Raw genomic sequence first — 27,779 nt, 5'->3', positions numbered from 1 at the left:
GGGTGCTGTAGCATAGCTGTCCACTGCTCTGGGTATGTGTGTGTGTTCACTGCTTCAGATGGGTTAAATGCAGAGGATGAATTTCACTGTGCTTGACTGTGCATGTGACAAATAAAGGCTTCGTCTTCTTTGGCCCTTATCAAAGTCACACAGATCATTATGCTTGCCCATTTATCCCACTTCCAATACATCAACTTCAAGAACTGACTATTTCATTGCTGCCTAATATATCCCACCCCTTTGCAAGTGCCATTGTAAGGAGATAATCAATGTTATCCACTTAACCTGTCAGTGGTTTTAATGTTATGGCTGATCAGTGTACATAGTCTTTGAGATGTAGGTTCTGCTAAAATGAAGTAAGAAACTAAAATAAAACAATTATGAGTAGGTTTAACATACAAACCACAGTGTTTATTATAAAAATCTAAGCCAACAAATCAAAGTCAGAAGGTAAAAAGGCTAAGATCGTAAGAAAATCCACAAAAATCAAAACCAGCAGAGAAAATGCAAAAAATAGTCAAAACTAGGGAAGCGTCAGAAACATGACAAGGTATACACAGGAAACATCTCTGAACTTACACGATAAGCAATATCAGTAAGGCTTTATATTGAGTTATGCAGAGCTTTAAATAGTCTATGAAGAGGAAACAGCAAAAGGTACAAGAAGTGTCTTCGAATTTGGGGGAAGGGTCCCTCTGGTGCCTTGGCTGTAAATTGTCCCTGATGATTACATTCAAGTGGTGACAGGTTTACAAAAATAAATCTCAAAAAATGTCCATAATATGTTGAACATGCAACTCAGGAGATTGTGCTCTGTTACAGTAGAATTTCACTCAGTTTCTTAGTAAGTCTACATGGAGGGGGGGAAAACAGTTTAAAAATAACAACAAAAATCAGAATTGCATCAATAGTTAATAATGTTTGCACAGATGAGTAATCACCAGCCCCTATGCTCATTACTGCAACATACCTCTATTATCTCATAAATCCAGCCTAAAAACTCAGCCACTTTGGTGTATACACCAGGGTGATTAGGCTCTGCACAGCCTGTTCCCCAACTAATAACTCCAACCAGCCTCCAAACATTATCATCCTGGCAAACCAGTGGGCCTCCACTGTCTCCCTGTAGGAAAGAACAAAATTTTTACCATCTTCTCTTTTGCTATTCAAAAGGAGATTGCTGAAATCTGTTCTCATCAAAACGTTACCTGACAGGCATCAACATTACCCTGTGTGTGGCCAGCACAGAGCATCCGTGGTGTTATCTCTCCATTATACATACAAGAGCTATTGCATATCTTTGTGCTTATCAAAGGCACTTGAGCTTCTTTCAGTGAGTCAGGAATATGAACTGTGCAGAACAAAATAAACTGACATTTGTTTATCTGCTTCAGTCACCCTGCTTCCATGTGCATATATTAGGCTTTTACAACTACTCTTACCCTTACCAGTGTCAGGCTGTGTAACTCCCCAACCAGTAATCCAACACAGTGTTCCTCCTGGAAGTTCATAGTCATACTGTGGTAGGCATACTGGCCTGATGGTATCTGTAATTAAATGAAAAATGTGTAATATTCCGTTATATTCCTTTAGATGAAAGATTAAATGACTACATTTACAGGCCACTCCTGAATTATTGGTACCCTTTATACCCTAACTTTTTTGAACAATAAATATTTCCCCCACAAAACACTGGTTTCAAAATAATCAGCAACCCTATAACCAATATTTGGTGAAGCTTTCCCTTAAGATAACAGCAGAGCCTCTTCATGTAATGTCTAACAACATTATAGTCCCCTCTGATAGTACTGAAATGGCAAAGCCAATTCTTTTGTTCTTACTCAACACTGAAGACATTTGGGTTTGAGATAATTTCCTCATTTACATCTAGATGTGTTAAACTTAGAACATGGCACCTTTTGTTTGAACCAACCCTTTTTTTTTCTCAGAACATTACAAATTGTTGTATTGGCTATGCCCAATGCTATGCACAAAATCAATCAGAACATCAATAAATTTTCCCTCTTTTCTCAGATTCAGAATGGCTTGCTTTTCTCCAATAGACAGCTCTTGGGTCGATTCCACAAGTGACACTCAGGGCTCAAACCAACAGTAGACATTTAGAGCTATAATGTATCTAAATAATCAGTCTAACAGGGCACACCTGAGCATCAAGAAACACCCGTCAGTCATATGTTCCATTATTTTTGATCACTGTTCCAGTACTTTCTGAGGGGACTGTATATATAAATACATATAACAGGTGCAAACAACAAAATGTGCATATTTGGCTAGTTTAAAGGTTTTACTGTACCATGTATCTGATAATAAAGTATCATGAAAACGTATAGCCACACAATTATACCAATGCCAATACTTCTGGAGTATATTATTTGTCTTCTTTGTGCTATGATTAAGGCTGCAAATAATTGTGATAATTGGTTAATCTATTTATAATTTTCTTGACTAATTTATTAGTTGAATTTTTTAAATATTTTAAAATACAAAAATATGATTATAATGTGTTTAATGAAATCTAGACAAAATCAAAATCTGGCTGTCTTGCTAACTTAAAGACACCAATAAAAGTCAGTTTGATTGCTTATAGGCTAAATGACGCAAATAACTTATTCACTGCCCAACACTGAATAATTCACACACCCCATGACATGAGTTTTGAAATGAGAATTTTTTTTCTTGCATTCATTTGAACCCCATTGAATCGTCAAATGAACTACTAATGCTTTGGCTAAATTAGCACAAGATAATGTATTCTGATAGGACAGGAAAGATAGATTAATATAGCCACAAATATGTGATATACATAGCTAGAAAACTGGATAGGACAACTCAATACACTGTGATTCATAAGTATGATTTAAGCAGGTATATTGAATGAAAAGAAACTGAAATATTGCTCACATGAAAACACATTAAGTCATGAGGCCAATAGCTTAGTGTAATAGGTGCCATTACAAATGTGTTTTCAGTCTACAGAACCAGTCAAAAGTTTGGACACACCTACTCATTCATAGGCTTTTCTGTATTTTGACTATTTCTTCATTGTAGAACAATCCTGAAGACATCAAAGCAAAATCAAATCAATTTATCTGTAGAGTAATTTTAACAAGAGACATTTTTGCAAAGCAGCTTTACAGAAGAATATAGATTTTAAACATAGTAATTAATAAACTTATCCCTAATGAGCAAGCCTGAGGCTGGGCTGCCATCTCTCATGCAATGAGCGTGAGACACACGCATTTGATTGTCTTCACACGCTCACACGCCATACCTCCGATTTCTCACGCTAGAAAAAAATCTAGTTTAGCTATCTAATCTAGGCTACCCATGGTGTCGCGCCAACCACTTGCGATTGATCAATTACGCCTTACGCATGGCTAAACAGGCAGAGAGGTGTTCCCTTCTGTACACACTCCCCTATGGTAGGTGGCGCATCTAATGATGATGCACTCGCCGGAAGTTGGATAATTGCCTATCGTCAATTTAGAGGAAGAGGAGAGAGAAGAAGGTATCCGAGTTGAAGACGGGTGTCTCAGACAGGTTTGTACATATGCACGCCAATGTGTGGTGTTACTGGTGTAATTATGAACTTGTATAAAGTTTCTGAATCGTTTTAGCCTATAAGTGTTGTGAGAATATTTAATGCCATATCGAGAGCTGTGTACTAGGCATGCTAAATCATTATAGGCCTCCTGCCGTGCCACAGCCTCTATCTTCCCCAACAAGCAGCACGGGAGAGCACCTCCTTAGCACACGTTTATTAAGGCGTATTTTTAGCTTGTTTACTGTATGTTATCATACTTTATGACTTTATTTGAAGCCATACTGGAAATGTTGTAAAATAAAGCAAGTAAGAGATAATATTACAAATGCAAGAAGAGCCATTAGCCACCATACCTATTGTTTATTTACAGGGTCTTTATTTTTAATTATGTATGATGTATGTAATTGCTCAGTTAAAGTAAATAAAGCATGGTCACCTGTAATATCAAAGAACTTGAACTTGTGAATAATTAAAAAAAAAGATAGAGAACAGTATACTGAGGAGACAGGGTTTCAAAGAGGGCAAGACAGGTAGAGAATATTTGTCAGATAACAGGCCCTGACGAATGCTCTATTACTAATAAGAAACATAGATAAGAAATAAATTATTAAGAAATATATTAATATAGCTTATTTAAGTATGACCAAAATTTTTAAGCCCAACTTTGTGTGCACATTCCCACCTATGGCCAAGGTTCAGCTTTTTGTGTTTCAATACTGTTCAAACTTAATCATTTTAATGTTTCTTGTAGCACATGCACATTTTGCTTACTGTTTAAGCATTTTATTTGTTCTTTTGCTGTTGATATTTTTCCCCATGCCAATCTTCTGCTGAACCCAGTGGTGGGGAAAGCCCTTAAATGCATAATGAATAGTCAGTGAGGGACAATCTTATTTTTTGCAACAGTTATTAAAAACTTAACATTTAGTTTCAATTCAGAAGGTGTTTAGGCTTAGCTGATGAAATATTTTCAAACATGAACTTGCCTTTAAATCTGAAACACAGGTCTATAGGGCTACAAGAACATTGGCAGTCATCTGTAGTTTTCTAGTGTGGGGGCTTTTAAGCCAAAACTTGGTGCTTTTGTTGGCCATAAGCTGAAGGCCTGGCAAGTCAGGGTGTGTAAGAATGTAGGTATGGCACGGCAGGCCACTCCAAAAATCCACCAGAATGCAGGAACATCTACTAAATCCAAAATCTCAACATCCCCCCATTGTCCATCTCCAGCTGGACGACCCACAAACAAAACACCAGAATGCTGGGGGCCAAGTGAATATCAAACTGAATACAAAATTCCCCACTTACTGCATGGTGTGCAGAAAAATTTTGCCGTCGACCCCCCCAAAAAAAAAAACAAAACCTCACTCCAAGGAATTTCGAAAAGTTGGCAGCCCTGCCTGAGGTTACGGTGGCATCTCAGGCATCTCCCTGAGATGACATGAGGAAGAAACCTTGAGATGAACCAGACTCAAAAGGGAACCAAAAGTTAACTCAAAACTCAAAGGATAACTCGAAAGTTATCACACAATTAGGTGATAACAGATAGCGTGATTATAAATAACTCACTTTGAAAAATGTGTCCTATGTAGTCAAGAAATGCAATTGTATAACCAGGAAATTCATTAAAGTTTTGACATGAAGTCTATTTTATTGAAGTTAATAATTGTTTATTGATGGAGACTTGAGTGTAAAACTGTTCATGGCAACTGTAGTCCCAAAGTTATGGCAATTGTAGTCTTAAGGCATTGTAACCAAACTGTAAGTGTCCAGAGCCAGCTTCTAAATGTACCTTTAGACTGTCCATATGGGGTGAAGTGAAGCAATGAGGACCTGAGCTAAAAGTAGGCCGTCAGGATGGATCAGGCAGGCCCAAAGAGCAGGAGAGGTCAACACCACTGATATCTCATGAGTGACTTGTAACTCAACAGTAGTTGTTCACCAAAACTATGAAATAATTTAAAATTTAAAATAACTTTTCATATTTTAGATTCTTCAAAGTAGTCACCATTTACCTTGATGGCACTTTGTACACTCATGAAGCAACCTGCATTATTAGACTCACTTGCATTATCTTAACCAGCCTCATGAGGTAGTCAGCTGGAATGCTTTTCAATTAACAGGTGTGCCTTGTCAAAAGTTAATAAATACAATTTTTTGCCTTCTTAATGTGTTTGAGCTCAAACGGTAAATAGTAAATAATAAAAATACAGTAAATAGCCCTATTCCAAACGTGTAGTAAACAATATTATGTCAAGAGTCATGCAACTAAGTAAAGAGAAACAACATCCATCATTACTTTAAGACATAAAGTGTCTTAATTAATAAAAATAAAGAAAAAAACATTGAATTGGAAGGTGTGTCCTTTTGACTGGTACTGTATACAAAGTCATGTAGCACACAACAGCATGCTTCATAACACAGTACAACTAGCTGATAATGAAATTTGTTGCCAACTATTTTTATGATAATTTGTTATCCATTTTGTCAATGAGTCATTGCAGCCCCAGATATCAAATAGGATCCATATAAAAAGTGTAATATAGGGACTACTCATGAGGGACTGTCACCTGAAAAATTCAAAGGATTCCTCAACTTCATCAGTGCAATATCACTGTCATGACTCCTGTGATTGTAATGCTCATTGTAGATTATTTTTTCCACAGTGTAGCCCATATACTGAGCCAACTTATCTACATTATGTGTAACAATCCCAGCGTAGACCACCCAACTGGAAACCTGATGCAGCCTGTAGCTTAAATAAGAAAAATAATCAGAAAGGATACCAGTTGTAGCAGAATGCATATGTGAGTTTCAGCAGGATTTGGTAAGTGGTAATGTATTTGTTAAAGAGGGATCTTACGTGGACACACAGTGAGCTGCTGTAATGATCCACTCGCTTGTTATGATGGTTCCTCCACAGGTGTGATGATTGCTGTAGTAGAGACTCACTTGCCATGGCCATCTGCCTAGTGTGGCTTCTAGACCACCAATTATCTTGGGTACCTTTGCCCTGATGCCACAATCTACTTGGAGTAAACAAACGAACCTCAATTTCAGTTCAACATTTTTGTTGCTTCACCAAAATATTTCATGTACTTCTTCTGGCTGTAGATCATTTCAATTTAGGTATTACCAAAACATTTCAAAGCTATAATCTTCCCTGTGCTGCAGCTTCCCCTAAAATAAATAAATAGATATTATGTTGTATACAGTATCTTGGATCAATTTTTTCATAATGTCTAATTATGTGTCATAGTTTGTACACAAAAATAAGTACCTGAATTGCCATAAATGTTCCAATTTGCTTTGATGTTCTGAGGTGATTTGAACAAATCCATCTGTGTAGCTTTTGCCAATGTCCGTCACATTCACACCTTTGTGTTTGGTTAATCTATAAACAGTGGTCATTTAGGTCAGTGACAGGGTTTACACCAAATAAATGACACTATGAGACTTTGAAAGTCTGTACATGCTATACACGTCACCAAATGATTCTGTATTATACAATTGATGTACAACATTTGAAAGAACTATTAGCATTAGTTATGTAGTACATGAGACCGGTGTTGGACTCAAAACCGGTCTCAGGACCACTTTTTGAAGGTCTTGGTCTCGTCTTGGAATTGATTGCATTTTTACTCGGTCTTGTCTCAGTTTCAGACATAGAGACTCGGGATTTTATTTCAAGACCGATCAAGGCCACAACTGTGGGGATTTCAACTAAATCGTCTATGTATTGTCCAATTTATTTGTTAACATCATTACTGTGATTGGATGTAAAACTTCCTGCTTCAAATGCAACCAATAATGTGATTGCTCTTTGCTAATTTGAAATTTTTGTTACTATCAACGACCATCATCCCTCCCCGCCTCCTTCAGACTCGCTGGTCTGGTCTTGGTCTTGACTTGGTCTCAACCCCTCAAAGTCTTGGTCTTGTCTCAGTCTTGATACACTCTAGTCTTGGTCATGACTTGGTCTCGGTTTAGGTGGTCTTGACTACAACACTAATTAGCACTGCTTACAATATAGAAAAAATCAGCTTACAAAATTCATGCCACGGTTCCTGAAAACTGAGACATGTGTGGGAGATGCTCTGTAACTTTTATCTATATTCTCATTGGTTAGACACTTTAAGATGTTAGTCAGTATGACTCAAAACAGCCACTGACTGTCAAAAAGGTACACATGCCTAACCAAGCGCGAGAATATGGTCATTTTTGGCACAAGGTCATAACCAAATATAAAAGCCCATGTTTTCCTGGCCCTCTGTGCCAAGAGTGAGGATAATTTAATCAAGTCAGATGTGTTCATTTGGTTGTGATATACTATACTGTGACAACACTCCAGTATTATAATAGCTCCATCTGATAATGACACTTAATTTTTAACTGAATCATTATGTTGTTCTGAACATGTTTTATTTCAATATTTAAGATACTTATTAAATTCTGGACATTTGGATTTGTGTAGGCAATACATTTTGAGCTTCACATGCTACTGTGTTTGGGATTTGTTTTTGTTTTCTAGATTCATCCTTATTGACTGTTTAAGCCTAAAAAAGGACCTTTACAGGACTACATTTGTCATGGGGTGCTTTCTCCTCACTGTTAGCTGGAAAGTAATTTTAGTACTCACTTTGGGCTTTGAGACACACAAGGTTTCCACTCTGTGTGAACTGTGAGACATAGACCCTTAACCCCTTTTTAATTTACAGAATCTTTGAAAATCGACTTTCATTCTCTCAACCGACTTTTTTGAAAACCGACTCTCATTTTCATTTTTTCTTTGGTCCAAAATTGTATGTACATTAGTGACTCTGGGGACCTCTGCTTAGTGTACATGCACTAGAGGAAAATGACTATTTTTAACAGAAGTCCTGTCCCACTTCTTACAAGTTTTGTGAAATAAAAATATTTGATGATGTATATATTATGACTCCAATCAATTCTACAATTGTGGTGCTCTTTGCCAGGTTACACTACACAATCCCAATTAGAAAAAAGCTGGGATGGTATAGAGCAGTGTTTCTCAACCACTGGGCCGCGGCCCACCATCTAGTGGACCGCACATTTTTTTTCAAGTTGAAGCTAATTTTTATTTGTAGTAGAGTACAATTGCTGGGTTGCATCTGATGTCACATCCGCCTCATTAAGCTACGGTCACACTATGGCTCACGATGCTTTGCAATGGGTTATCGATGAAAATGAGGCAGTTTGGCAGCGATGCTTGGCAATATACACACGAGCTAAAATTTGTGGTCACACAGCAGGTGAACACTTGACTGTCATACCTTTGCACAATTGAGTTTGGCGCAGCTCGAGCAGTCACGCGTGCTCTTGGGACCCAGTTGTTATGGGAAACACCTGATACTGATTTGAGTGCAATCAGCACACCCCGATACAGATACTGTTTTCACAGAGGCTTTGCGAAGTATTATCATTATCACTGTTACGTTTGTTTCTAGCCATGTTTATAATACTGTTTAAATACTCTGCTTTATGATTCTGCTTTCTGTTTTGCTTTCGTTTTTGTAAATATCACGTCTGCTAATAAACACTCTTCCTGCACTTAGATCCGTCTACTGCCATCTATCTTGTAGTGTCCTGATCCCCAGATCTTGAACCCAGCCACATATAAAAAGTTGCACGCCTCCATGCTCTTCCTGGTTTTCATCTGTTTGTCCATGTAGAATGATGTCTGTAGCACCAGGTAGTTTGAGATGTTGGGGAACTCAACAGAGCCCTGCGATGACCTGGCGATGACCGCCTCTCACCCATAGTCAGCTGGGATAGGCTCCAGCTTGCCTGCGACCCTGTACAGGATAAGCGACTACAGATAATGAATGGATGGATGGAACTCAATGGATGGATAATTTTCCAACTCATAGTAAAAATCCTTCTTTGTTAGCATAAGGATCTATCCAACTGAGTGGTTTCTATATCCACTTCTTTTGAGTGTACTTCTTGGTTTTAATAGCTTGTTTGTTTGTGTTAATCGCCCAGACTCCACTTTTGGATCATTAATCCCTTTTGACTGAGAATGCCCTGCATGCATGGTTTTATGTTGGCTTCTGGCACATCCATACAGTTTTAAATACAATACCTACAATTAAAAACAGTTTGTTTTTATTGCATTTATTTAATTCCTGGGCATGTTGCATCCCATTAAAACACTTTACAATAGATTAATAGATTCTAATAGAATAGATAAGCCAAAATAATTGGGGATCTTTTTAATGGGCCCGGACTCGTTACAAGTATGAATAAGTAAGCCTCAAAGTAGAAAAGGTTGAGAACCCCTGGCATAGAAAATGCAAATATAAAAAGAAATCAGTGATTTCTAAATTTACTTTGGCTTGTATTTCATTGCAGACAGAATGAACCCAATATTTCACGTTTTGTCTGGTCAACTTCATTTCATTTTTTAATATACATCCATTCCTGTGCTTCGGGCCAGAAATAGTTGGGACGGGGCAATTTAGGGCTAGTAATGAGGTAAAACAATTCAATAATGATGTTATTTGAAACAGGTGATGTCATCATGATTTGGTACAAAATCAGTATCCAGGAATGGCCTAGTCTTTGAGGAGCAAAGATGGGCCAAGGATCTCTAGTTTGTCAACAAATGCATGAGAAAATTATTGAAATGTTTAAAAACAATGTTCTTCAGAGAAAATAGGAAGGGATTTGGATAGTTCACCCTCTATGGTGCATAATATCATGCAACAATTCAAGGAATCTGGAGGAATTTTGGTGCATAAAGGGTAAGGGCGCAAGCCTAAGCTGAACACTCTGATCCCTCAGACGGCACTGCATCAAGAACCGACAGTTATCTATAGCTGATATAACCACATGGGCTCGGGATGACTTTGGCAAAACTTTGTCAAGCACAACAATATGGAGTTACTTCCACAAACACTAGTGAAAACTTTACTGTGCAAAAAGGAAGCCTTATGTTAATTGTGTCCAGAAGCTCTGGCAGCTTCTCTGGGTTTGGAGGCATCTGAGATGGACCATCACACAATGGAAACTTGCATTGTGGCCAGACAAATCATTATTCCAGATCTTTTTTGTAAGAAATGGATGCCGTGTGCTCCAGACCAAAGACAAAAAGGACCATCCAGACTGTTACCAGCAATGAGTCCAGAAGCCAGAGTCTGTCATCGTATGGGGTTGTGTCAGTGGCCTTCGGAAAGGTAACTTACACTACTGTGGTGGCAGCATTAATGCAGAAAAGTACATTGAGATTTTAGAGCAATATATGCTGCCTTCAGGACATATTTTCCAAGGATATTTCAACAAGACAATGCAAAACCACATTCTGCACACATTACAAAGGCATGGCTGTGGAAGAAGAGGGTGTGTCCCCTCTGTCCCCAATAGAGAATGAGTGGTGAATTTTGAAATGAAAAATATGACAATGATAACCTCATACTGTTGCACACCTTAAGACCTGTTGACAGAAGGAATGGGACAAAATAATACCTGAAACACTAAATCAATTTGGGTCTTCAGTCCATAAACTTCTTTTGTGTTGTGAGAAGGAATGGTAACATTACAAAGTGGTAAATGCTTTACTGTCCCAACTTTTTTTTATGTGTTGCAAGAATCAAAATTGCAATGTGTTTATTTTGAAGAAAAAAAAAAATGAGGTAAAACCTTAAATAATGTGCCATTGTATTGTTTTGTCTGCAAGACAGGTCAAAGATTATTTACAAATCATTGTTTTCAGTTTTAATTTCAGTTTCAACATATTGTCCTAACTTTTTCTGATTTGAGATTGTCGGTCACAAAAGTACAAGAGATTAACAACAGATTACGATCTGGGTTGAATCTCATGCCTTGATGCGCTTTCATTCTGTCTCACCCAAGCATGAGCAACAACATAACTGCTGACATTGCCAGAAACCTTTCCACTGCTGTAAAAAAAAAAAAAGCCACAGAAAGTAATCACAGCTGCCTGACAAATAAAAGGTGTTGATAGCTAGAAGTGTGTGTGATGGAGCTGTCAGCTTTGCCCACCTCAGAAGACCCAGCTGTCGACACACAAGTGTGCCTAATGAAGCGTTCCAGCGCTCGTAACACACGGGCAACCACGTTTGCAGTTTCTCCAGCTGGATCTCTAGCAAAGAGTTTTCAGCACTGATTCTGTAAAACACTGAGCCCTTTTCAGTCAAAACCTCTCCAAGCACTGTCCAGCACTGTGGAGATTATACAAAAAATTTGGCAACAGAAAATTCATTGGTATCAATTTGGTAATAAATAAATAAATAAATTTTAAAAATTGGACCGAGGGTAAGGGTGGTGAAAACTGAAAGTTGTGTGATTAAGGGTAAACAGGTTCACACTGGCAAAACTATTATGAAAAGAATTACACATAAAGTCACTTACAATAGTAATATCACTTTTTAGTTATAGTAATAAGATTTTTAGTAATAACATTTTTCATATGAAGGCTAATATGGGGCTACACTACAAAGTACATTATCTTCCTACAACAGCATAGCCTGGAGTGTTATTCAACTTATACTACAATGGTTTGCCAATGATTAGTGAATGAAATACCACACATTTTAACAGTTTATAGCTAGATTTATATCGTGAAACATACAAGAGATAAGTTAATGTTATCACTTACAGCTGCGATCAACAGTCATTCCCTCACCAGTCTCTCTCTCTCTCTCTCTCTCTCTAAAACAGTGAATTTTACCAAGAAAACAGAAAAAGAAATGCGAGAAAAAGGAAGACATACAGTGTCTTGCAAAAGTATTCATCCCCTTGGTGTTTATCCTGTTTTGTTGCATTACAAGCTGGAATTAAAATGGATTTTTGGGAGGTTAGCGCCATTTCATTTACACAGCATGCCTACCACTTTAAAGGTGCAAATTGTTGTTTTATTGTGACACAAACAATAAATCAGATGAAACCCCCCCCCCAGAAATCTGGAGTGTGCATAAGTATTCACCCCCTTTCATATGAACCCCCTAAATAAGAGCTGGTCCAACCAATTCACTTCATAAGTCACAAAATTAGTTGCTTAAGATCCACCTGTGTGCAATCAAAGTGTCACATGATCTGTCACATGATGTCTGTATAAATCAACCTGCTCTGGAAGGACCCTGACTCTGTAACACGACTAAGCAAGCAACATGAAAACCAGGGCGCATGCCAAACAGAGACAAAGTTGTGGAGAAGTATAGATCAGGGTTGGGTTATAAAAAAATATCCCAAACTTTAATATCTCAGGGAGCACCATTAAATCCATTATCGCAAAATGGAAATAATATGGCACCACTATAAACCAGACAAGAGAAGGCCCTGCCCACCAAAACTCACAGACCGGGCAAGGAGGGCATTAATCAGAGATGCAACAAAGACACCAAAGATAACACTGAAGGAGCTGCAAAGAGCCACAGTGGAGATGGGAGTATCTGTCCATAGGACCACTTTAAGCCATACACTCCACAGAGTGGGGTTTTATGGAAGAGTAGCCAGAAAAAAGCCAGTGTTTAAAGAAAAAAAATAATAAGAAAACACGTTTGCCCAACACATCCAACAGCATGTGGCAAACTCCCCAAAAACATGGAAGAAGATTCTCTTGTCAGATGAGACTAAAATTGAACATTTTGGCCATCATGGGAAATGCCATGTGTGGCGCAAACCCAACCTGTCACCCTGAGAACACCATTCCTACAGTGAAGCATGGTGGTGGCAGCATCATGCTGAGGTGATGTTTTACATCTGCAGGGACAGGAAAGCTGGTCAGGATTGAAGGAAAGATGGATGGCACTAAATACAGGGCAATTCTGGAGGAAAACCTGTTTGAGTCAGCCAGAGGTTTGAGACTGGGATGAATGTTCACGTTCCAGCAGGGCAATGACCCTAAACATACTGCTAAAGCTACACTGAAGTGGTTTAAAATGAAATATTTAAATGTTTTAGAATGGCCTCGTCAAAGCCCAGACCTCAATCCAAATGAGAATCTGTGGCATAAGTTGAAGATTGCTGTACACCAATGCAACCCATCTAACTTGAAGCAGTTGGAGCAATTTTGCCTTGAGGAATGGGAAAAAATCCCAGTGACTAGATGTGCTAAGCTAATAGAGACATACCCCAGGAGACTTGCAGCTGTAATTATAGCAAAAGGTGGCTCAACAAAGTATTGACTTTGGGGGTGAATACCTATGCACACTCCAGATTTCTGTTTTATTCATCTTAATTATTGTTTGTGCCACAATAAAACAATTTGCACCTTTAAAGTGGTAGGCATTTTATGTAAATCAAATGGTGCTAACCCTCCAAAAATCCATTTTAATTCCAGCTTGTAATACAACAAAACAGGACAAACACGAAGGGGGATGAATACTTTTGCAGGACACTGTAACCGAGACTGCCAGTGCTTACAACTGAGATTCCTTCCATAAATATGGAAGGAATAAATATAGAAGTCTCCTAATAAAAAACTTCACCACATCAATGATTTTAAGAATATTTTGTTAAACAACAACAACAACAACAACATGTTTTTAACTCTATTTTATATTAGCGTTAGATTAATTTAGATTATTTGGAGCAACCATCATACAGGTCCCTGTGTATGAACTGTAGCAATGTAAGGGATAATGTACAGGGGGCCAGTTATTAATGCAAAATAAACCCCAACAGGGTGATGCAGAAGCCCAATTTGAAGTGAAGTGCTGTTACATGAAAATAATGCACACCTCCTTACCAATCAGATTTGTGAATTTATCCATGCTGTGAAATCACAGCATTTATTTACATATTTACATACTTTTAATCCTGTTCATAGTATTTATCTCTATTGATGTTACTTTTTTCATTGTCTCTAGCTTTTTTTTCCTCTATAATAAAGTCTATTGTTCCAACACCATTGTCTGTGCCACTGTTATCACAGTAAGTTTTATGGCTCTTGAGTGTACCTTTCCTGGGGTCAGTCACACTGCTGTCATCTGATATGTTACAGAATGAAGTTTCCTTGGTGTCCTCTAACCCTGTAGGACTATTTGAGGTAGGCTTTAAGAGTAGTTTGACTATAGAGAAATAGACAAATAAAATATGGTAAATGTCCATGTTTGAATCATATATTCACAAGGAACCTGTCTATATTTAAAACAAGAGTGTGAATAAAGTCTTACCTACAAACCACACACTTATTGTAATACCTCCAAGTAGACCCAGAGCACAAAGAGTTGCCAAAACTCGGATAGCTTTTTGAATGGAAACTTTTGGAAAAAAAAACCCCACAAACAAACAAAACTGCTCAAGATAAAAAATGGGAACACCAAAATGATCACAACATAACATTGGCCTGTTTATGCACATGCATTATATTATATCAGCAAGGTTATTGTATAAAGCATTGTTAAAATGGCACAATACAGTCATCTTAATTATGTGAGCTGTTTACATCAGAATTTGTATGTTAGTAATGTGCAATGCATGTACCTGGGTGTGAAGACTGCAGCTCCCTGAACCAGGAACTGTACCTCTCTACTTTTCTACTCATCTTCCTCTTGGCCCAGAAAGAATGTGTGACCTCTACAGGGTTCTCATTTACCATCACAGAACTTTCTCCAAGAGTTTTCTGGTCAGTGACCTTAAAGGTAGACTGACTTTCAGATTTTTCAAGTTTAGGTCATAAAAAGAATTTTCCCCAACACCCAATTATTTTTGTTTAGTGGACCGAAAGCTACTGAATTCAAATCACAGACTTCCGATTTTATTAGTTTTTTAAAATAGAACAATTAATGAATTTAGAGCCACGTGGCCCTAAATTCTCGGCTATTTTTTCCTGCTTCACCATGACCTGATTCAAGATACTACGTCATGCATCACGTAGTGGGCTTTCCCCGTTCGCGCAAGGCATTGTGGGATACAAATTTGAAACAAGAGAGAAAAATGGAGGATGTGAGTGTGCGAATGAAACGTGAAAGACCGACTACAGTAACGGATAGCGAGAAGAAAAGATGTTATGTTGCGAAGGAAAGGAAATGCAGGATCAAACTAATAAATATTGGTGGTCAGCGAGCACCTTGGTGTGATCAGCTGTTCGTTTAGCGACAGAATGATGGAACTGTCAGTGCATGCTCAAAGGTAAACCTGTAGATGGCAGTAATGCAGCACTGGATGCCGCATGACAGAAAACCCAACAGAAGAAGAAAAAGAAGAGGAAGCAGGTAAACCTGCGCATGCTGGACTTCCTCTGTCTGCTTGACTGTGCAAAGCAAGCGATTTCATGCACATTATTTGCTCGGGAATCCCCTCAAATTAAATAACTTCCCAGCCACAGAATGGCCTGGTTTTTATTTTTAGATATTACAGAAATAAACATATATCACAATGACCAAATTTCAGAGGGAACTAAATTTCACTGACTTTATGAAATTGAAAGGCTGTCTACTTTTAATATAATTTTTTTAATTAATGTAAAATTATTGCAATTATTGTAATGTAATTATTTTTACTGCCATATATACTACCCAGCCACATACCATTGTTTTGCTCTGCTCAACACTCCAACTCTGATCCCCTACTCACTGGGTAAAGTTAAATCGAATGTGTGATATTTGACTATTACAGCAGATATCTTTTTACATCATTAGTATTATGAAGATTTACTAATGTTATACATTTTTTGCACTATATCAAATATACCAATTCTGCTGCAAGACACTGAATAAATATATTGAGATTAGAAGTTTGCTTATAAATAAAAATCTTCTAATTAAGTGCATGCCTATACTAAATTTAAAACAATAATTTTAAGACCTCAAATGATACTAATAGCTTTTTGGAATAACAGTAAATAATACATGCAGGTCATTAGAAAATAAATACCCATACACTTTTAAGATCATTTTTAACCAATTTCATTTGCACTATTTCCTGCCTATGCATGTGCTATATTATTATATCAATTTAAATTTAAAAAGGCAATGCCATTTCAAAAGGATAACCATGAGAAATCTCACCGTGTTTTTTTCCTCCCTGGTTGTATGGTGTAAGTACCAAGTGTGGTACAAGTCTAGCAGCTCCTGCTCTTCTTCACCTTTGCATTTCCATCACTGTCACATTCTCTTGCTGCCCGGTACATGGCCATTTAGGAGAATGCAACTCGGGATTTTTGTTTTAAAAAGAAATAATGAGGTCAGCAGTGTAGCAAAGAATGAGCCTGTTGTTTTATGTCGGGGTCATAGGGGCCTAGGCTGAATGGATGAATCACTTCTTTGTACTGCAAAACATCTCCAAAGATATTTCCTTGTCACTGACATGGTGGAGCTTGGTTAGTACACACCCGAGTACTTGTGCCAACAGTGTAGTGGTGATTATCTGATGAGCCACATGTGTAGAGAACAGCTTTTAATTACAAAATGTTGAAAAGCTGAGGGTAGTCCTTCGAATTCAACACATACGCACAGTACACACTCCATCATTCAGCAGTGCACACCTGCTTTTGTAACTGAGAACACTATAAACATTACTCAGAAATGATTGGATCAGGAAGACCTTTTTTTATAAAATATTATTTGAATCATGAATGTCCTGGGAACAAACTGAATTTACCCCAGATTGATCACTTTCTGAGAACAGTTTCTCTATTTAAATTAAAAAAGGCAAAACATTTATTTGTCCTTAAGGGTATGCAAACACACTTTGCAAACCCCAAAAGTTTAGTGATGAATTTGACATTCACCTTCACATAAACATTATTTACAATGCCTTACAGTGCATAAGTATTTACTCCTTTGAATACAACACATTACAGTTCTTAAGTATTCAGCCCTTTTGAACTTTTCCCACATTTTGTAGCATTTGTTGACAGATAATTGTCATGAATGTTCTCAGAATAGCTCAAAATATTGAAAAAAAAGGAAAAATCAATGCAATTTGCAAAACTGTATACAAATGAAGCATAAAGGTTGAGAGTGCATAAGAATTCATCCCAGTTGCTGTAAACTCCTAAATTAGTTTTGGTGCAACCAGTTGCCATCAGAAGTCAGATTAGTTTAATGGAGCCCCTCTGAATCTGCCTACAGAAAATTTACATTATTTATTTGTATAAAGTACACAAGCTGATTTCCCCTCTTTAATCTCATCTCATCTCATTATCTGTAGCCGCTTTATCCTGTTCTACAGGGTCGCAGGCAAGCTGGAGCCTATCCCAGCTGACTACGGGCGAAAGGCGGGGTACACCCTGGACAAGTCGCCAGGTCATCACAGCCCCTCTTTAATATTATGAGATATTTTGTGTAGATTTCTGATACACAGTCCACTCTGAAAGAATTGAAATGGCAAGGCCAATACTTTTGTTTTTGTTATACAGTGGTGCTTGACAGTTTGCGAACCCTTTAGAATTTTCTATATTTCTATATAAATATGACCTCAAACATCATCAGATTTTCACACAAGTCCTAAAAGTAGATAAAGAGAACCCAGTTAAACAAATGAGACAAAAATATTATACTTGGTCATTTATTTATTGAGGAAAATGATCCAATATTACATATCTGTGAGTGGCAAAAGTATGTGAACCTTTGCTTTCAGTATCTGGTGTGACCCCCTTGTGCAGCAATAACTGCAACTAAACATTTTTGGTAACCATTGATCAGTCCTGCACACCAGCTTGGAGGAATTTTAGCCCATTCCTCCGTACAGAACAGCTTCAATTCTTGGATGTTGGTGGGTTTCCTCACATGAAATGCTTGCTTCAGGTCCTTCCACAACATTTCAATTGGATTAAGGTCAGGACTTTGACTTGGCCATTCCAAAAGATTAACTTTATTCTTCTTTAACCATTCTTTGGTAGAACGACTTGTGTGCTTAGTTTCGTTGTCTTGCTGCATGACACACCTTCTCTTGAGATTCAGTTCATGGACAGATGTCCTGACATTTTCCTTTAGAATTCACTGGTATAATTCAGAATTCATTGTTCCATCAAAGATGGCAAGCCATCCTGGCCCAGATGCAGCAAAACAGGCCCAAATCATGATACTACCACCACCATGTTTCACAGATGGGATAAGGTTCTTATGCTGGAATGCAGTGTTTTCCTTTCTCCAAACATAACACTTCTCATTTAAACCAAAAAGTTCTATTTTGGTCTCATCCGTCCACAAAACATTTTTCCAATAGCCTTCTGGCTTGTCCACATGATCTTTAGCAAACTGCAGATGAGCAGCAATGTTCTTTTTGGAGAGCAGTGGCTTTCTCCTTGCAAACCTGCCATGCACACCATTGTTGTTCAGTGTTTTTCTGATGGTGACTCATGAACATTAACATTAGCCAATGTGAGAGAGGCCTTCAGTTGCTTAGTCATTTGTGACCTCGCCAACTATTACACACCTTGCTCTTAGAGTGATCTTTGTTGGTCAATCACTCCTGGGGAGGGTAACAATGGTCTTGAATTTTCTCCATTTGTACACAATCTGTCTGACTGTGGATTGGTAGAGTCAAGTCAAGTCAAGTTTATTTGTATAGCGCTTTTAACAATAAACATTGTCGCAAAGCAGCTTTACAGAATTTGAATGACTTAAAACATGAGCTAATTTATCCCTAATCTATCCCCAATGAGCAAGCCTGTGGCGATGGTGGCAAGGAAAAACTCCCTCAGACGACATGAGGAAGAAACCTCGAGAGGAACCAGACTCAAAAGGGAACCCATCCTCATTTAGGCAACAACAGACAGCCTGACTATAATATTAACAGTTTTAACATGAGGACAGTTTCGTTGATGTTATAACTCTTCATTGATGGAAACTTGAGTGCAAAACTGTTCATGATAACTGCAGTCCTAAAGTTAGCAAGACAACTGTAGTCCTCAGCCATAAAAGCATTACTGTAAGAGTCCAGAGCATCCTCCAGGTATAACCCTCAACTGTCCTCATGGGGCCGTCCTTCACAGGAGCGGTGCGATAAAACTCCGACCAGACACAGGGCACCAGGATGGATCAAGCAGGTCCGAGGGGCAGAAGAGGCCAGCATCTCAATCCCAGGACCAACATGTAACTCAGAGGGACAGATTGGGGGGGAAGAGAGAGAGAAAGAAAACACATGTTGTTAGGTATGCCCTAAAAATGACAAGTATTAAATCTGTGTGGTAGGCTCGCAGAGACGAGAGTCTTTACATCAGGCATAACACACAACAATGGCATGTTAATATGGTAAAAAATATATCATGACCTGCTCTGGCTGGATGCTTGATTGGGTGATAGGAGCACACTCCTCAGCAATGATGAGATGCAGATGGGACCCTTAGGGCTGGCCAAGACAATTCAGTTACATTTCACCGGGTCTGGGACATGCAACAGAAAGTCTGACGGCCGACGGCATGTGAAATTAGCTCAGCCTTTAGGGGCACCAGTAGCTTTAGTCAGGTGTATACCGGGAGCCAGGGTGCCGGACATAGCAGGTAATCTTAGGGTCCTAGGCAAGCACAGGTTCTCAAAGATAGTTATCCATGCAGGAGCTAATGATATACGCCTTCATCAGTCTGAGGTTACTAAGAGTAACTTTGTAGAGGTGTTTAAATTAGCGAAGGCGATGTCCGATGCTGTAGTATGCTCTGGCCCCATCCCAATGCGGCGTGGCGATGTAGCTTACAGCAGGTTATGGTCGCTGAACTGCTGGCTGTCCAGGTGGTGCTCTGAAAACAGTGTGGGCTTTATAGATAATTGGGCTAATTTTGAGGGCACTGCTGGCCTGTTAGGGCGGGACGGTATCCATCCCACTCGGGAAGGTGCTGCTCTCATTTCCTGCAGCATAGGTCATAGTCTCAGAACAGGCCTAGTTAATTTCTGACAATCCAGAGCCAAGGCCAGGGAGCAGACGAACAGGCTAAACCGACTGTCTGCTAGCTGCACAGAGTCGTCACTCAGGGTCCACTACATTGAGACTGTGTCTGTTCCCCGAGCTCAACAAAAAGGTAGAAATTTTCAGAGCATTTGTTCCAGTAACCTAATCAATATAAAATTAGATCATAGTGACTGTACAGCTGCTGCCAGCACCTTTGATCTAAAGGTGGGGCTATTAAATATTAGATCTCTTATATCTAAAGTGCTAATGGTTAATGAACTCATTACTGATCAGGAGTTTAATGTACTTTGTTTAACTGAAACATGGATTAAGCCAAATGAATATATAGCATTAAATGAAGCGAGTCCTCCTGGATACAGTTATATACACCAGCCTCGTCTAACTGGCAGAGGAGGAGGCGTTGCGGTTATTTATAACGATTATCTAGGTGTAACACAAAAACCTGGTTATAAATTTAATACATTTGAAGTTCTTCATACTCATATAATGTATGTAGCCTCGAAAAATAAGTCTACCCAGTTAATTCCATTGCTTATTATTTACAGGCCCCTGGGGCCATATTCTGAGTTTCTTTCTGAATTTGCAGATTTTATCTCAGATCTGGTTATTTCCTTAGGCAAAGCTTTAGTTGTCGGAGATTTTAATATTCACTTCGATAACCCAGAAGACCCTTTAAAAACAGCATTTGTGTCCATCTTAGATTCAGTCGGGATTAAGCAGAACGTCATCGGACCGACCCATAATGGTGGCCACACCCTTGATCTAATACTAACATTCAGATTAAACGTAGACAGTATAGTCACACTTCCACAGTCTGAAGTTATCTCAGATCATTATCTCATCTCATTCAAACTATGCCTGAGTAATAATATATGCACCTCACCACGCTACTGTATTAAACGTACTTTCACGTCAACTACTACACAGAGCTTTATAAATGATCTCCCAGAGTTGTCAACTTTGATTGGGTCACTGTCAGCCCCTGCAGAACTTGATCAGGCAACTGAATGGTTAGAGTCAACATTCCGCCATACATTAGATAATGTAGCTCCTCTAAAAAGGAAAATGGTCAGAGACAAAAAATTAGCACCCTGGTATAATGATGACACTCGCACATTAAAACAGACCACTCGAAAATTGGAACGTACATGGCGTCAAACAAAATTGGTAGTGTTCAAATTAGCTTGGAAGGAGAGCTTCCTGAAGTATAGAAAAGCTCTTAGTGCTGCGAGATCAACATATCTCTCCTCCGTAATAGAAGATAACAAAAATAATCCTAGATTCCTATTTAATACTGTAGCAAAATTAACCAGGAATAAGTCCACTATCGACACATGCACACCTGCAGTATGTAGTAGCAACGACTTCATGAATTTTTTTAATGACAAAATTGAGAATATCCGACAAAAAATTCAAACTACTAATTTAAGGTCAGACAATGAAAGTGACCTTGTAGTTAACTATATAACTGTATCAGATCATCAGTTAGAATGTTTTACTCCCCTTAAAGGAACAGTCCACCGTACTTCCATAATGACATATGTTCTTCTCTGAATTGAGACGAGCTGATCCGTACCTCTCTGAGCTTTGTGCAACCTCCCAGTCAGTCAGACGCGCTGTTACTCCTGTTAGCAATGTAGCTAGGCTCAGTATGGCCAATGGTATTTTTTGGGGCTGTAGTTAGATGCGACCAAACTCTTCCACGTTTTTCCTGTTTACATAGGTTTATATGACCAGTGACATGAAACAAAGTTCAGTTACACAAATTGAAACGTGGTGATTTTCTATGCTATGGAAAGTCCGCACTATAATGACAGGCGTACCTTCTGCGCGCTTCGACAGCGCATTGATACCTTCACTCCTGTTTTTTTTCTCTCCCCCGCCCCTCGACTAACCTCTGACTATTACTGACCACAGCACTGATGTTTCCAGTCACATTGGCTGTGTATTGATGGAAGTCAGGGGGGCGGGGGAGAGGGGAAAAACAGGAGTGAAGGTATCAATGCGCTGTCGAAGCGCGCAGAAGGTGTTAGTACGCCTGTCATTATAGTGCGGACTTTCCATAGCATAGAAAATCGCCACGTTTCAATTTGTGTAACTGAACTTTGTTTCATGTCACTGGTCATATAAACCTATGTAAACAGGAAAAACGTGGAAGAGTTTGGTCACATCTAACTACAGCCCCAAAAAATACCATTGGCCATGCTGAGCCTAGCTACATTGCTAACAGGAGTAACAGCGTGTCTGACTGACTGGGAGGTTGCACAAAGCTCGGAGAGCTACGGATCAGCTCGTCTCAATTCAGAGAAGAACATATTTCATTATGGAAGTACGGTGGACTGTTCCTTTAAAGAAACTGAATTACTTTCATTAATCTCTACATCAAAAGCCTCAACTTGCGTACTAGATCCCTTACCTACACATCTATTCAAACAGATAATGCCTGGAGTAATTGAACCACTTCTAAAAATAATAAATTATTCTCTTATGATTGGCTATGTACCCAAATCCTTTAAACTAGCAGTTATCAAACCCCTGATTAAAAAACCTGACCTTGATCCCTGTCAGCTGTCCAATTATCGGCCAATATCAAACCTCCCCTTTATCTCCAAGATCCTTGAAAAAGCTGTGGCACAGCAGTTATGCTCATATTTACATAGGAATAACATCCATGAAATGTATCAGTCAGGATTTAGACCTCATCATAGCACAGAGACAGCACTGGTTAAAGTAGTAAACGACCTACTGTTGGCGTCTGATCAGGGCTGTGTCTCGCTACTTGTGTTGCTTGACCTTAGTGCAGCATTTGATACCACTGATCATTCCATTCTTCTGGATAGACTAAAAAATGTTGTGGGAGTTAAGGGAATGGCCCTCTCCTGGCTCAGGTCTTATCTAACTGATCGTTATCAGTATGTTGATATAAATGGTGATATTTCTAGACGTACTGAGGTAAAGTTTGGTGTTCCACAAGGTTCTGTCTTGGGTCCACTGCTTTTTTCTCTATATATGTTACCTCTGGGTGATATTATTCGTAAACATTGTATTAGTTTCCACTGTTATGCTGATGACATGCAGTTGTATGTCTCTGCAAAACCTGATGAGAGACACCAGCTTAATAGAATTGAGGAATGTGTTAAGGACATTAGACACTGGATGCTTATTAATTTCCTTCTGCTTAACTCTGACAAGACTGAAGTACTTGTACTAGGACCACATACAGCTAGAAGTAAGTTTTCTGATTACACAGTGACTCTGGGGCGGCACGGTGGTGTAGTGGTTAGCGCTGTCGCCTCACAGCAAGAAGGTCCTGGGTTCGAGCCCCGGGGCCGGCAAGGGCCTTCCTGTGTGGAGTTTGCATGTTCTCCCCGTGTCCGCGTGGGTTTCCTCCGGGTGCTCCGGTTTCCCCCACAGTCCAAAGACATGCAGGTTAGGTTAACTGGTGACTCTAAATTGACCGTAGGTGTGAGTGTGAATGGTTGTCTGTGTCTATGTGTCGGCCCTGTGATGACCTGGCGACTTGTCCGGGGTGTACCCCGCCTTTCGCCCGTAGTCAGCTGGGATAGGCTCCAGCTTGCCTGCGACCCTGTAGAGGGATAAAGCGGCTAGAGATAATGAGATGAGATGAGACAGTGACTCTGGATGGCCTTTCCGTTTCTTCACGTGCAGCAGTAAAAGACCTCGGAGTGACCCCAGTCTTTCATTCGAAACTCACATTGATAACATCACCCAGATAGCTTTCTTTCATCTCAGAAATATTGCAAAGATAAGAAATTTAATGTCATTGCGTGACGCAGAAAAACTAGTCCATGTTTTTGTTACCTCCAGGTTGGATTACTGTAATGCCTTACTGTCTGGATGTTCCAATAAGTGCATAAATAAGCTCCAGTTAGTTCAAAATGCAGCAGCAAGAGTCCTTACTAGAACTAGAAAATATGACCACATCACGCCTGTCTTATCCACACTGCATTGGCTCCCAATCAAATTTTGTATTGATTATAAAATACTACTATTGACCTTTAAAGCACTAAATGTTCTCGCACCACAGTACCTGAGTGAACTTCTGCTCCTCTATGACCCGCCACACCTACTTAGATCAAAAGGTGCAGGCTATCTGCTGGTACCTCGTATAGTGAAAGCTACATCAGGGGGCAGAGCCTTTTCTTACAAAGCCCCACAGTTATGGATCAGCCTTCCAAGTAATGTTCGGGAATCAGACACAGTCTCAGCATTTAAGTCTAGGCTGAAAACATATCTGTTTAGTCAAGCCTTTTGTTAATGGTGTTTATGAGGTAAAGGTGTAGATCTAGAGGGTCCTCAGACATAGAGTGTTTTGGTAAACTGGGATGTATGGATGCTGTCAGTCCCCACTCGCTTGCTCACTCGAGTTTGTTGACGGTGTAGTGGCTGGCTGCTTTATGTCCCAGGGCTCCCTCATGCCTGTGTTACCTTCTGGCTCTCTCCTTTTAGTTATGCTGTCATAGTTGGTTGCCGGAGTCCCTGCTTGTACTCGGTGCAATATGTATACTGCTCCTACTTATTCAGGTGACATTGGGCATACCTAACAACCTGTGTTTTCTTTCCCTCCCCTCCCCCACCCCAAATCTGTCCCTCTGAGTTACATGGAGTCAACAGGAAATCTTTTGGTGGAGAGGGTGGAGACCTCGACTGGCTATCGTAGCCTGCAGGGATTGGTGGAGTCCAAACTCTTTAGAGATGGTTTTGTAACCTTTTCCAGCCTGATGAGCATCAACAATGCTTTTTCTGAGGTCCTCAGAAATCTCCTTTGTTCATGCGTGCCATGATACACTTCCACAAAAGATTACAAATACATCCGAAGATGCTTCTCCTTCATTCACCTCAAGTGAATGTAGCCTTAGCCAGGAGGAGTTGATGTCATCAGGCGGTACCCATCGTTCATTGGGTTTTTCGACCCTTAACTGCAACACCAGGCGGCATGGTGGTGTAGTGGTTAGCGCTGTCGCCTCACAGCAAGAAGGTCCTGGGTTCGAGCCCCGGGGTTGGCGAGGGCCTTTCTGTGTGGAGTTTGCATGTTCTCCCCATGTCCACGTGGGTTTCCTCCGGGTGCTCCGGTTTCCCCCACAGTCCAAAGACATGCAGGTTAGGTTAACTGGTGACTCTAAATTGACCGTAGGTGTGAATGTGAGTGTGAATGGTTGTCTGTGTCTATGTGTCAGCCCTGTGATGACCTGGCGACTTGTCCAGGGTGTACCCCGCCTTTCGCCCGTAGTCAGCTGGGATAGGCTCCAGCTTGCCTGTGACCCTGTAGAACAGGATAAAGCGGCTAGAGATAATGAGATGAGATAATATTTTTATCTCATTTGTTTAACTGGGTTCTCTTTATCTACTTTTAGGACTTGTGTGAAAATCTGATGATGTTTTAGGTCATATTTATGCAGAAATATAGAAAATTCTAAAGGGTTCACAAACTTTCAAGCACCACTGTAGCTCTGAATGTTTACTCTTGCAATGAACCCTGGGTTTCACCTGTGAAGACTGCATTTGTTGTTAAAATTGATAAACCCACATGAAGACCAGAGAACTGTCTATTGGAGAAAAGCAAACCATTCTGAAGCTATTGGCTAAGCCCACACAAGCATTGGGCATAGCCAATACAACAATTTGTAATGCCAAAGGGAAAGGCAGGTCAAAGGGTTCAGCAGCTATAGTTGTGGTCAGAAGTTTCCATAAAGTGACATGAATGTCATCTTGGATATGAAGGTCATGGCAATATTTGGGCTTTCAGTAATTTCTTTGAACTGTTCTTTTTCTGTGGCAGAATGTACAGCATACATCTTTAATTAAAAAAACCACGAGAATTAGGTACACAAGTTTTAATTTTCTTTGGGTTTTCTGAAATCAACACTGGGTCAAAATTATACATACAGGGTCAAAAATTTACATACGCTCACTTAGATTAATAATTCAGAGGTGCTGAAACTTCCAAAATGTCTTTTATCTGGCCAAGGCCAAGGTCTCTTAACTTCCTGTTCATGATCATGATTGACCACAGGTGGTAGCTTCTCTATGCCTTCATAAAAAGGGTTTGTTTACAGCACTCACTGGATTGACCAACACACAATACAATGGGAAAGTCCAAGGAGCTCAGTGCAGATCTGAGAAAGAGGATTGCAGATGTACACAACTCAGGAATGTCTCTTGGAGCCATTTCTAAACAACTGCAAATTCCAAGATCAGTTCAAACAATTGTATGAGAGTTATTGTGAGGTGTAGTCACTTTGCCAAGCCACTATGCTTCAAGAAAACCCAAACTGTCACCCTCAGCTGAAAGGAAATTGGTTTGGATGGTCAGGAACAACCTAGGAACCACCATGGCACAGCCCTGCCATGAACTGGAAGCTGATGGAGCACTGTCTACAGTTCAGTGAGTTTTACATCACCATGGACCCTAAAGGCTGCTATCCAAGAAATAACCCCCTGCTCCAAAACTGACACCCTCAAGCTTAACTAAAGTTGGAAGCTGACCACACCATATATGGGTATCAATGGTTGGTTGATGTGTCTAGTGTTGGTGAAGTGTGCATGTGCTCATCACGTCTCGCTTTCAGTCTTCACCGCTGACTAGCAACGCTGCTTGCAGCACCGCAAAAAGGCAAGCAGAGTGCGTAAGTCTTGCCCTGTCAGTATATTAGCTTCTCACCAGCAGTGTCCTATGTTAGTGGCTCCTCGTGCCGATACCTGGTAACAGTGACCTATCGGACACTGGCTGTACTACAGGGACGAGGGGAGGAGGTCTGGCCCCCTTGATGTGCGGCATGCATGGCCCATCTTTATGGTGGAACACGCCCTGGTGCCCACAAACCAAACCCCCAGCTATGGGCAAATAGCACCACTGCCTTGTGGTTGTCACAGGAGTGAACAAGGCTAAGGGAGACAACCCTGACAGAAAAATTTGGAGTGGAGCCCCGAAGGCGGATGGCCATCGCACTGCGTCACCATCCGGCAACTCCTGCAGCTGTGCTGGCACCAACCGTATCGGCTTGTCCTTTCCATTGGAGACTGCCAGCAAAGCCGAGAGGGGGATCCTGATGACTGGGCATCCCAGGATCTCCATATCATCGCCCAGGCCTGCGCCCTGAAGAGGTCACTATGGCAGCAACATGATGGATGACTCCTGGCGCAGATCACCACAATCTTTCGAGATCGAAAGGAGCCAAGTTAGTTAGTTAGTGTTTGGTATGTCTCCTTTTTTACTTTAGCACACAAGATGTTAAAGCATGCACTCAAGATGGCATGGACTCCACAAGTTTGTGCAACATCTTATGATCCATTTTAGATCAAATCCATCAGAGTGTCATTTGAACACATCCTTCAATAGAAGAGATTAAGCATGAGGAAA

The 27,779-nt window shown here is 39.9% G+C and overlaps 1 protein-coding gene across 1 annotated transcript; it reads right to left on the bottom strand.

The window, feature by feature from the left end:
* Positions 1-841: 841 nt before the first annotated feature.
* Positions 842-27,494, bottom strand: LOC132901128 (transmembrane protease serine 5-like). The gene is made up of 12 exons (XM_060943483.1): positions 27,377-27,494; positions 14,722-14,808; positions 14,506-14,616; positions 11,588-11,747; positions 6,843-6,956; positions 6,699-6,742; positions 6,426-6,588; positions 6,133-6,317; positions 1,449-1,547; positions 1,209-1,351; positions 971-1,123; positions 842-850 (listed from the first exon to the last, which is right to left on the bottom strand). The coding sequence occupies exons 1-12, from the start codon at positions 27,492-27,494 to the stop codon at positions 842-844; spliced, it is 1,386 nt and encodes a 461-aa protein (XP_060799466.1).
* Positions 27,495-27,779: the final 285 nt, after the last annotated feature.

Source organism: Neoarius graeffei, chromosome 17, assembly GCF_027579695.1.
Source record: "Neoarius graeffei isolate fNeoGra1 chromosome 17, fNeoGra1.pri, whole genome shotgun sequence".
NCBI lineage: Eukaryota > Metazoa > Chordata > Actinopteri > Siluriformes > Ariidae > Neoarius > Neoarius graeffei.
The sequence above is the reverse complement of the archived record's forward strand: the minus strand, read 5'-3'. Positions and strand labels throughout refer to the sequence as shown.